The 11389-nt window shown below is 60.1% G+C and overlaps 1 gene segment (V, D, J or C); it reads right to left on the reverse strand.

The window, feature by feature from the left end:
- Positions 1–3287: 3287 nt before the first annotated feature.
- Positions 3288–10088, reverse strand: LOC140639515 (Ig alpha-1 chain C region-like). The segment is given in 4 exon segments: positions 3288–3724; positions 3926–4273; positions 4518–4823; positions 10079–10088. Coding segments are annotated over 4 exon segments (1053 nt in total).
- Positions 10089–11389: the final 1301 nt, after the last annotated feature.

The following is an 11389-nucleotide window of genomic DNA, read 5'->3' on the forward strand; positions in this document are numbered from 1 at the left end:
TCTCAGTGACCAGGATCAGGGACCAATGATGAAACCAAGGTCTAGTGATGAGAACTAGGGCTCAGTGACCAGTACCAGGGTTCAGTGACAAGGACCAAGGCCCAGTGATGAGGACTAGGGTCTAGTGGTCAGCACCAGGCCTCAGTGATCATGACAGGGCCTAGTGATGAGGACCAGGGCCCAGTGACCAGGACCAGGGCTCAGTGATCATGACAAGGGCCTGGTGATGAGGAGCAGGGCTCAGTGACCAGGAAAAGGTCCTGGGTGCAGTGTTTAGGAAGGTTTTGTTTCATACTGTCCTTGGTGAAGGACGATTTTTGTCCTAAGCCTGTGGCTTATGCAGGACCAGATCAGGTAGACTATAGGTGAAGGGAGCCTCAACCTGGGTCATGAGGCTGATGTTCCCCCTCTCCCAAGCCTCTATCCCTCTCCTCTCCCCTCCTCTCATTTAGAGTCTGAGAACCTTTGCCTTTGAGATCAGTTTATTGCACCAGCAAGGCCTGTGTGTGGGGCGGGTGGGCAGCTTCTGAGCAGGGCTGAGCTCTGACATCCAGCTGGGCTTCCAGGAGGCTCCTCCAGACTCCTCCCTGCAAACACAGTGGGATCAGGGCCCAGGGGAACTCCTCGCCAATGCCCTGTCCCTCACCCTTCCTGCCTCAGGGGAGATGGATCGAGTCCTGCTGTGACTGGAGCCCAGGGGAAGCTAACTCCCAGATGCTGCTGGGAGATATCTAAGCTCTGACCCCAGGACTGCCCATAATCCTCAGTGTCAGACCCCCAGGGGTGGGGAATAGGCAGGTGCCCTGGTGGGCGACCTCCCTGCCCCAGTCAGCCCAGCACTCTGCCTCCTTACCCCTACCTGTGTCTGGCTGGCTTCTGCTCAGTACTGGGGGCCCTCTCTGCTGTCAGTTGGGCCCCGCACGCTTGTCACAGTCAGTGCTGTGCTGTAGAAGAGACTCAGTAGGAAGAGGGTGAGAAGGGTGACGGTAGTGGGCCACAGGCTGGCTCCTGGGGCATCCTCCTCCAGGTCCTCCTGCGACAGGTCCAGCACCAGCCAGGGAAGTGGCTCCCGGTAACCTGCAAGACACTGTGAGTCTGCCAGGCCCATGCCTGCATGGACGGGGGCTGAGCCAATGCCTTCCCCTCCCACACACTCTCAGGGTCAGGACAGGGGCAATGGGGGTGCCCTCTCTGAGGTCTGAGGCTGCCTTGGGGAGGATGAGGTGACAGGTGCCCAGGGACGGGGCTGGGGCCCTTATAGTAATTTAGACACCCAAAGGACCCCCATCTCTAAAGGAGTCCTGACAGAACCGTAGGGAGAGGGACCTGGCAAGGCAAGAGGGTGGGCACTGGCTCTGCTGCTGTAAACAGAGCTCAAACCCAAAGCCTCCTGGATCCCAGCTCCATGTGTTTGCTCACCAAGTCCTTGCTCTTGGCTTGGCCTTGGTCTGGACCCTGAGTGGCGCCAGAGAGGACCAGACTTGCCACCCTCAGGGTGCTCCAGGTTGAGACATAAATCTGGGTCTGTAGTTCAATGTGTCAAGGGCTAGACAGGCACGTTGCCTTCCCAGGGAATGTGGCTGATAAGCTACAAGGAGCAGGAGGGAGGCCCAGGTGAAGGCCACCAGCACAGGCTATTTTCAGGATCCCAGGGCACAGACCTTCTATGTTAAATGGGATTTGGACTTGCTTGTCATTGCTGACACATCCAATTATCCATCCATCCATCCATCCATCCATCTATCCATCCATCATCTATCTGTCCATCCATCCATCCATCCACCTGTCTGTCCATCTTTCCATCCATCACCATCATACAACCATCCATCCATCACCCACCCATCTATCCATCTGTCCATCCATACATCCATCCATCATCCACCCATCCATTTATCCCTCCTTCCCTCCATCCACCCACCTGTCCATCCATCCCTTCTTCCCTCTCTCCATCCACCCATCTGTCCATGCTTCCATCCACTACATGTCCTATGATCTGTCCATCTACTGACTCTTCCTCCCCTCCCCCTCTCTAGAATACTCCTGCTTCGGGCTGGGTGCTAGCTCCCTTGGTGGCTGGAGTACCTTCTCTATGGCAACACCTCCCCTGCAATGAACCTGTTGTTCCCTCTATTACCCTTTGGTGATTAGACCCTTGAAAGGGGAGCAGTGAGCCTGTGGGTGTGTGTGTGTGGGGGTCCGTCCCACCTCACTTTGGCCCTGGGAGCAGAGAGAGGAGCAGAAGGCCAGGTCCCACGGGGAAGCCCAGAAGGTGTCTGAGACAAGAGCAGGGACCCCGCTGCCCCCTTGTGGGAGTGGTAAGGCCAGGTGTCCCACAGTGTCCCCGTACCACCTCTATGCTGTCTCCTCAAACCTCCCTTTCTACCAGACCATCCAGGAGCAGCTGCACAGGGGCCCTGGGTGGGAGTTTTCTCTGCTGCCTCCTCTCTAACCTGCCCCCCACCCCCACCCTATCTGTGATTTGGGCTATCCTTGGGCTCAGGAAGGGATGGGAGACTTGAGTCTGGGGGTCAGGCGGGGGGTAAAGGCTGCCTGTGTGGGGTCAGTGGGGCACACAGGGAAGGCCTGGGGCAGTGGCCCTGGGCCTGGGAAATCTTGCTGGGGCTAGGGTGGGGATCCCCCTCACCTTCCTGAGGCTGGGGCTGGGCTAGGAACTTCCTGCAGCTGGAGGGCTCCGGTGTGTGTACAGATGCGTGAGCATGAGCATAGAGGGGGTGGCTGTGTGTGTCTGTGAGTGAGCCATGTACAGAGCAGTGTGGTACAGGGCAGCTCCCTGTCCAGTGCACCAGTGGGGCAACTGCATGCACCGCACCCACCAAGGGTGGTGTGGGTCCCTCTGGAATCCTGCCTCAACCCCTGACAGTGATACCAGCCTCTTCACTGGTCACCTGCTCTCCTGCCTCCCTCTGGTCCCTCAAGGCTGCCCCTAGAGGCATTTTCTGAGACACAAGCAACCGCATCATTGCCCCCAGAGGACTTACCACTGTGCTGTGCTCCCCCCCGACTGTCAACTGCAGGTTTTGCTCCCAGCTTGTCTAACTACCATGCACACCATACGCTCACACTAATGCTCACACTCTTACACACACACACACACACACAAACCCATGGGTGTGAAAGGCACGTTGAGGTGCCAGGCTGAGCAAGACAAGTGAAGCCCAAAAGGGTCAGGGGCGCAGGTACCCTTTCCTCTTTGAGCTCTACCCCTGCCTCAGTATGCCACAGACCCCGAATATGGACAGACAGGCGGCCTGATGGAAGCACGGGGCTGCTTTGGGCAAGCATGGAGTTTATTTAGGGAGGGAAGATTGGGCGGTTTAGTAGCAGATGCCGTCCACCTCTGCCATGACCACAGACACGTTGACGTGGGTGGGTTTACCCGCCAGGCGGTCGATGGTCTTCTGGGTGAAGGACATGGGCAGAGCCTCGTGGCCCACCATGCAGGAGAACTTCTCCCCCTGCTTCCAGTCTTCGGCTGTCACCCTCAGCATGCTGGTCACGGCAAACATGTTGGTCTGGTCAGGCTCCTTCAGGGGCTCCCAGGTCAAGTACTTCTCTTGGGGTAGCTCCTGGGTCCCTTGCAGCCATCGTACGAGCACATCTTTTGGTTTGAAGCCCCTCACCAAGCACGTCAGTGTCACCAGCTCATTGAGGGCCAGCTCTTCCGACGGCGGCGGCAGCAGGTGGACCTGGGGCGGGATGTGCTCTGCAGGACAGAGAGCCAGGTCAGGGATCTGGGGTGGGGGAAGAGCCTTCTTCCCCATAGCACCCCATGCCACAGTTTCCCTTTGTAAAATGTGGGTGGGAGCACCCAAGCCCAGGGGCTAGAGGAAGGAAGCAGGCTTAGGAGTTGCCTCACAAACTTTTGTGTGCCAAGCAGTGCCTCACGGGCAGGGTCTGGGCCCACCTGTGGTTTTGGTGATGCTGACAGTGATCGGGCTCTTGGATTCAGGGTGGGTGGCTGTGCAGGAGAAGGTGTCCCCATGGTTCCATGGATCAGCACAGCCTGGTAGGACACTGGACACACTGTAGCAGCCACAGGAGTCACGCTCAGGATTCTTCTGGATGGGTTCCTTCCCTTTGGAGGGGTTCCAGGTGAAGGTGGCACCCTTGGGGTCTTTCAGGCCACTCAGTGTGCATGTGAGGCTGGCATTGGAGCCTAAAAGCAGATCCTCGAGGGCTGGCTTCTGTAGTGACAGGCGGGGCTCATTGCACGAGGGACATGGATGACACGGATGACAGTTATCTTCAGGAGCTGAGAGAGAGAGAGAGAGAGAGAGAGAGAGAGAGAGATTGGAACAGGTCAGTGTGCACCCTCTGCCTGCCTGCCCCCTGCCACCCTCCAGGTCCTTCATGGAGGCCCCACCTTGGCCACTTGCTGGGAGCTCAGCCCAGCAGCCCACTGTCCTCCCCGTGGAGTGTCCTTGGGGACACGGCTCCAAGTGGAGGGTCAGAGTGAGGATGTGGGGCCCCTGCCCCTCCCCAGCCTGCCCTCTGACCTTTGCAGGGCACAGACACCGCCTTGCTGGGGCTGGAAGCATGCTGCACTTGGCATTTCACAGACGAGTCATCAGGGCACTGGGCAGCTGGCAGGGTCAACTGGCTGCTCATGGTGTATAGGCTTCCAGTAGCAGCCTTCATGGGGGGGAAGTTCTTGACAGATGTGCTGTCCTTGCCGGCATTCCAGGTCACATTCACAGGCTCCGGTGGGAAGAATCCCTGCACCAGGCAGCCGATGACCACGTACCCTTCTGACTCCTGGTGGCAGAGGCTCAGCGGGAACACACTGGGGCTGGTTTTGGACTCTGTGACACAGGACACTCTGTGAGCTGGTGGGCCAGTGCTGTCTGGACCCCTTACATGGCCTCACAGGCCAGGGTGAGGGCTATTTTTTCTTTGCACTAGAGGAAACTGCATAGAGATGGTCAGTGACAGCCCCAAGGTCATGCAGCTCATATGCCGAGGACCTGGGGTCAGAACGACACGCCTGAGTCCAACTGCACTGTTTCTGGACATGCTCGTCAGGGTTCTAGCATGGCCACCTTCCTCGGGGAGGGCCTCTGGTTCAAGCCACCCCCAGGTTGGATTTGTGGTTATTGAATGTGGCTCTCCCACTCACTGAGTCTGCAGGTACTCCTGGAGCCTCAGTTTCCCATCCATGCAGTGGGCCCAGACATGCACTCTGCTGGGCTTTGGGTATCACCAGAGATGGGCCCAGAGGGAGAGCACGGACCAGGACAGAGCAGCCCAGGCTTGAAGCAAGGCTGTGTAGGGGGTGACACAGGGGAGGAGAAGGCACTGGCTCCTTCTGGGACCCCCTTCCTCTTACCAGTCAGGGTCCCAGTCAAACCACCCACCCTCACTAGTCCCATGTCTAGCCTCCCTGTTACTGACAGGTGACCTCTGTGGCTTATGAGGTTTTGGAGGTTAGAGGCCCAATTCCAACTCCATCCAAAGGTGTCCCTGCTGGAAAAGCCAGAAATACAGAGTGTGGTCTACCCACATATACAGGACCAATTCCCTGAAGTGATGGTGGGGAAAGAGGGCATTATGGGTACAGCCTAACTAGCATGACCCCATGGACCCCTAAGAACATGCAGAAAAACGGGGCTGAGGACTGAATCTCTGGGGGGTGATACAAACCCAACCTATTCCTTTACATTCACCTCAGTCACTAGCCTGAACAGCCCAGCTCAACCGAATACAGTCCAGTTTAGACCAGCTCAGTCCAACTCATCCTAGTTCAGCGCAGTTCAGCCCAGCTCAGCTCAGCCCAACTCAGCTCAGACAAGTTTAGCCTGGCCCAGTTCAGCTCAGCCTAGCTCAGCCCAGCCAGCTCAGCCCAGTTTAGCCCAGCTCAGCTCAGCTTCGTTCAGCTCAGGTCAGCTCAGTCCAGTTCAGCTCAGCTCAGCTCAGCTCAGCCCAGCTCAGCCAATTCAGCCCAGCTCAGCCCAGCCCAGCTCAGCTCAGCCTAGTTCAGCTCAGCCCAGCTCAGCCTAGCCCATTTTAGCCCATTTCAGCTCAGTCCAGCTCAGCTCACCTCAGCCCAGGTCAGCTCGGCCCAGTTCACCCCAACCCAGTTCAGCCCAGCCCAGTTCAGCACAGCTCAGCTTGGCCCATTCAGCTCAGCTCAGCTCAGTTCAGCCCAGCCCAGCCCAGCTCAGCCCAGTTCAGGGCAGCTTAACTTGGCCCATTCAGCTCAGCTCAGCCTAGTTCAGCTCAGCCCAGCTTAACCCAGTTTAGCCCAGCTCAGCCCAGTTCAGCACAGCTCAGCTCAGCCCAGCCCAGCCCGGTTTAGCCCAGCTTGGCCCATTCAGTTCAGCTCATCCCAGCCCAGCCTAGCCCAGCCTAGCCCGGTCCAGCCTGGCCCAGCTTGGCCCAGTTCAGCCCAGCTCAGCCCAGCCCAGTTCGGCCCAGCTCAGTCCAGCTTGGCCCAGCTTGGTCCAACTCAGCCCAGCTCAGCTCAGTTTAGCCTAGCCCAGCTCGGCCCAGTTCGGCCCAGCTAAGCCTACTTCGGCCCAGTTCAGCCCAGTTTAGCCCAGCTCAGCTCAGCCCAGCTCGGCCCAGCTCACTCCAGCCCAGCCCAGTTCAGCCCACCCCATTTTAGCCCAGCTCAGCTTGACCCATTCAGCTCAGCTCTTCCCAGGCCAGCTCAGCCCAGGTCAGCCCGGCCCAGTTCACCCCAACCCAGTTCAGCCCAGCCCAGTTCAGCACAGCTCAGCTTGGCCCATTCAGCTCAGCTCAGCTCAGCTCAGCTCAGCCCAGCCCAGCCCAGCTCAGCCCAGTTCAGGGCAGCTTAGCTTGGCCCATTCAGCTCAGCTCAGCTTAGTTCAGCTCAGCCCAGCTTAACCCAGTTTAGCCCAGCTCAGCCCAGTTCAGCACAGCTCAGCTCAGCCCAGCCCAGCCCGGTTTAGCTCAGGTTGGCCCATTCAGTTCAGCTCATCCCAGCCCAGCCTAGCCCAGCCCAGCCCAGCCCAGCTTGGCCCAGTTCAGCCCAGCTCAGCCCAGTTCAGTTCAGTGCAGCTTAGCTTAGCCCAGCCCAGCCCAGCCCAGCCCAGGCCAGCTCAGCCCAGCTCAGCCCAGCTTAGCCCAACCCAGCCCAGCCCAGCCCAGGCCAGCTCAGCCCAGCTCAGCTCAGCTCAGCTCAGCTCGGCCCAGCTCACTCCAGCCCAGCCCAGTTCAGCTCACCCCATTTTAGCCCAGCTCAGCTTGGCCCATTCAGCTCAGCTCTTCCCAGCCCAGCTCAGCTTTGCCCAGCTCAGCCCAGTCGAGCCCACCCAGCTCAGCCCAGTCCACCCCACCCGGCTGAGCCCAGTTCAGTGCAGCTCAGCTCAACCCCACTCAGCCCAGCCCAGCCCAGCCCAGCCCAGGCCAGCTCAGCTCAGTTTACCCCAGCTCAGCTTGGCCCATTCAGCTCAGCTCTTCCCAGCCCAGCTCAGCCCAGGCCAGCTCAGCCGTTTAGCCCAGCTTAGCTTCGCCTAGCTCAGCCTAGTCCACCCCACCCAGCTGAGCCCAGTTCAGCGCAACTCAGCTCAGCCCAGCCCAGTTCGGCCCAGCTCAGCCCAACTCGGCCCAGCCCAGCCCAGCTCAGCCTACCTTGGTCCAGCTTGGCCCAACTCAGCCCAGCTCAGCTCAGTTTAGCCTAGCCCAGCTCAGCCCAGTTTGGCCCAGCTAAGCCTACTTCGGCCCAGCTCAGCCCAGCCCAGTTCAGTCCAGCCCAGCCCAACTCGGCCCAGCTCAGCCCAGCCCAGCTCAGCCCAGCTCAGTTTGGCCCAGCTCAGCCCAGCCCATCTCAGCCCAACTCAGCCCAGCTTGGCCCAACTCAGCCCAGCTCAGCTCAGTTTGGCCCAGCCCAGCTCAGCCCAGTTTGGCCCAGCTCAGCCTAGTTTGGCTCAGCTCAGCCCAGCCCAGCCCAGCCCAGTTCAGTCCAGCCCAGCCCAACTCAGCCCAGCTCAGCCCAGCTCAGCCCAGCCCAGCCCAGTTTGGCTCAGCCCAGCCCAGCTCAGCCCAACTCGGCCCAGCTTGGCCCAACTCAGCCCAGCTTAGCTTATGGCCTTATGGCCACAGGGGCGGGTGTGAGGGTGAAAAGCCAGTCCAGTCTGGCCATGACCAGTGGCTGCCTTCCTCAGTTTACCCAGCCCAGATCAGCCTAGTTCGGCCCAGCTCAGCTCAGTTCAGTCCAGCCCAGCCCAACTCGGCCCAGCTCAGCCCAGCCCAGCTCAGCCCAGCTCAATCCAGTTCAGCCCAGCTCAGCCCAGCTCAATCCAGTTCAGCCCAGCTCAGCCCAGCTCAGCCCAGCCCAGCTCAGCCCAACTTGGCCCAGCTCAGCCCAGCTCAATCCAGCTCAGCCCAGCTCAGCCCAGCCCAGCCTAGAGTAGTCCCCGGTAGTCTAGACAACTGTGCTTCTCCCAGCTCTCTGCTCTGTGATTCAATGGCTTCCAGGCCCATCTTCCCTTCTTCCTCTGCTCACTGTCCCTTCTGCCTGTCTCCATCCTCTTGGGCCCAGCAGCGTTCAGGATGGTCTGACTGAGGAGAAAAGGTCTGGACCACGTTCGGACCCACCTGCTGTAGGCCGCCCAGGGGTCTATTGCATCTGAGAGGCCCGGCCTCCCTCTGCCAGGTGGTGCACTGCTGCATGTCCCCCAGCCTGCCTCTCTAGGGGACTGGAGTGAGGACGGGGCCGAGGCCTCCTGTCAGCCTGCCTGACGGCCCTGTGGTCTCAGCAGCCCCCTGCCCTGCTCTGGGGCATTTGCCGCTATAGGCGGGCTGAGGCTGTGAGGGGTGGGCTGGGAGGGATTGCATGACTGTGCCTGGCCCACAGACGGGGTCACTTGCCCACTTCCTGTCCCACAGTGGTGGCTGCTTGCCTCCACGTCATGTCTGGTCTGTGGTCTGTCTGTGGTGGGGCCAGGTGTATGTGGCCTGGCCTGTGAGACCCCCAAGAGTCTGACTCTGGCTTGAGGCCATGTGGGTGCGAGGCAGGTGCCCCAGTGGAGGTCATTGCTTCATGTGGCTGGCTGGAGGCTGAGGTGCAAGGAAGCGAAGGCTGAGGTGGACGCGGTGGGGGGCTCAGGGACACTGATGTAGAGATGGTCTGGGAGGTGGAGATGGAGTGAAGGCTGGCAAACGTGCCCTGGAGGGAGAAGGCTTGCCCAGAGTGACCCCTGGGGGACCTGCGGGCCTCAGTAGGCCTTATGGCCACAGGGGCGGGTGTGAGGGTGAAAAGCCAGTCCAGTATGGCCATGACCAGTGGCTGCCTTCCTCAGCCAGGTCTATGAGCAGGTGGCGGGGGTGGCAGGCTGTACCTGTCTGGGCCCCTGGAGCCCAGGGGTAGGGGGCAGCTGCGGGGCCACCCATGTCCTACCCTCCCAGCCCAGGGCTCTCCTGCTGGCGCCCAGGTAGCACCCACGTGTCTGCTCCCCTGCACACTGTGTGGCTGTCCCTGGTGCAGATCGGGCCCAGCTGGTGTCTGTGCCCATCTGATCCTTCACTCCTTCAAGCAGGGAAGGTTCTGGAGCCACACACAGGAGCCCTTGGTCCACCCCCAGGAAGGACACCACCAGGGGGAGTGGCAGCAAGCTGCAGGCTGAATGGAGGTGTCTGCTAACCATGCTGCTTCCCTGTGGGCTGGGGTGGCCCAGGGACGGGGAGTCCGGGCAGGCGGAAGGGGGAGGAGGAGGTGGATGCAGGGAAGGTGGCCCAGGGTGCTGCACACACTGTGGCCGGCTCCAGGAGTGGGGGGCCTCACTAAGAACCCTGGGGTCCCTGCAGCAGCATCACCTGTGGGGGATGTTTCCTCCCAGGCCGCCTGCCACTTGTCCCCCGCCTCCACCCTGTGAACACTGCTGTGCACATGACGCCCCTGGAGCTTTCCCTTTTTGCCTGCCTTTTGGACCCTGGATTCCACAGCCTCTGAGGGTCTGAAGCACTGGAGTCCCCCCAAAGCAGGCCCGGGCCCAGGGAGCAGGAGAAATGAGAGGCAGGGTGGGCAGCACCCACAGGTCCGGCAGATGGTCCACCTTCTCCATCAGCCGCCCTGCTCCTCAGCCCAGGCACCCACCTCTGGGCATCGTGGGCACAGGCAGCCTGGAACACAGGGCAGAAGAGGTGTCGTTTGGCCCTGGAGGTGATGTCACAGTATTGCTCACCTGGCTGCAGCCATGAATGAGTCCCTGGGAGCTCAGGAAACAGGTCTGAAGTGCACTCTGCTGACATTGACCCAGCACCCTCCATGATCAGGGCCTCTGCCCAGTGTGACCCAGCTCCCTCCAGGTGTCAGTGGCCATCCCCAGGGTGACTCAGCCACCTCAGGGTTAAGGGGATGTGCCCTGTGTGACCAGCACCCTGCAGGGTCAGGAGCTCTGGACAGCACTGGGCCCACGTGGCTTGAAAAGACCCAGGAGTCTCCTGAACATCCTCTTGGCCAAGCCCTTCTGGCTGCGTGTGCAAGTGTCCTGGGGCTGCTGTGACAGGGACCACATATGGACTTGAGCAGTAGAAATTTCCCTTCCCAGCTCTGGAGGCCAGATGTCTGAGGTCTGGGGAGACAGGACCGCCCTCCCCCCACAGGCTCCACGGAGGGTCTTTCCTGCCTCTTCCAGCCTCTATGGGCCCCACACGCTCCCGGGTTGTGGCCACATCCCTCCGGCCTCTGCCTCCATCTTCATGAGGCTTCCCCTCTGCGTCTGTGTGTCTCCTTGTGTGCGTCTTGTAGGACACCTACATCGGGTGTAGGCCTGGAGCTTCTCATCTTAAGCTCATTGACTTGAATCAGATGTGCAAAGACCCCTTTCCAAACAAGGTCACATCCACAGGTGCCATGGCATTGAGGGTGGACATAGCCTCTGGGCGCCAGCGTTCAGCCCACTGTGCTGGGTTCATAAGAGAGGGAGAGAGAGAGGGACAGAGGGACCTGACATGGTGGTTTCTTGGTGCCCGAGGGCATGTGAAGGTAGCATCCCTGGTACTGTCCTCCATGCCCTGCTCTCAGGCTGTGCTCCCCGAGTGACAGGCCTCTGCTGGCCCTGCCTGACCGGTGACCGGCACACCTCCTCCCAGGCTCGGGCAGATGCCTTCTTCCCCTGTGTAGGGGTCTCTGGTGCCCGGGGCCTGTGTGAGCCGAGCTCTGGTTGTCCTCGAGCTGGGGTCCACAAGGCAGGTCTCCTGAACTGGGGCACCAGTCAGACAAGGGAGACGCTCAGCGCTGCCCTGAGGGACCCCCAGTCCAGGGGATGGGAGGAAGGCCCCCAGGTCTGGGCCTCTGAGAACCTGGCAGGTGGGGGTGGGTCTTGTGGCAGGAAATGAGTCATGTCTCTTGTAACATTATCTATCATCTATCTATCAGCTGTCTATCTATTATCTATTCATATAT

Source organism: Canis lupus, chromosome 9 (assembly GCF_048164855.1).
Source record: "Canis lupus baileyi chromosome 9, mCanLup2.hap1, whole genome shotgun sequence".
NCBI lineage: Eukaryota > Metazoa > Chordata > Mammalia > Carnivora > Canidae > Canis > Canis lupus.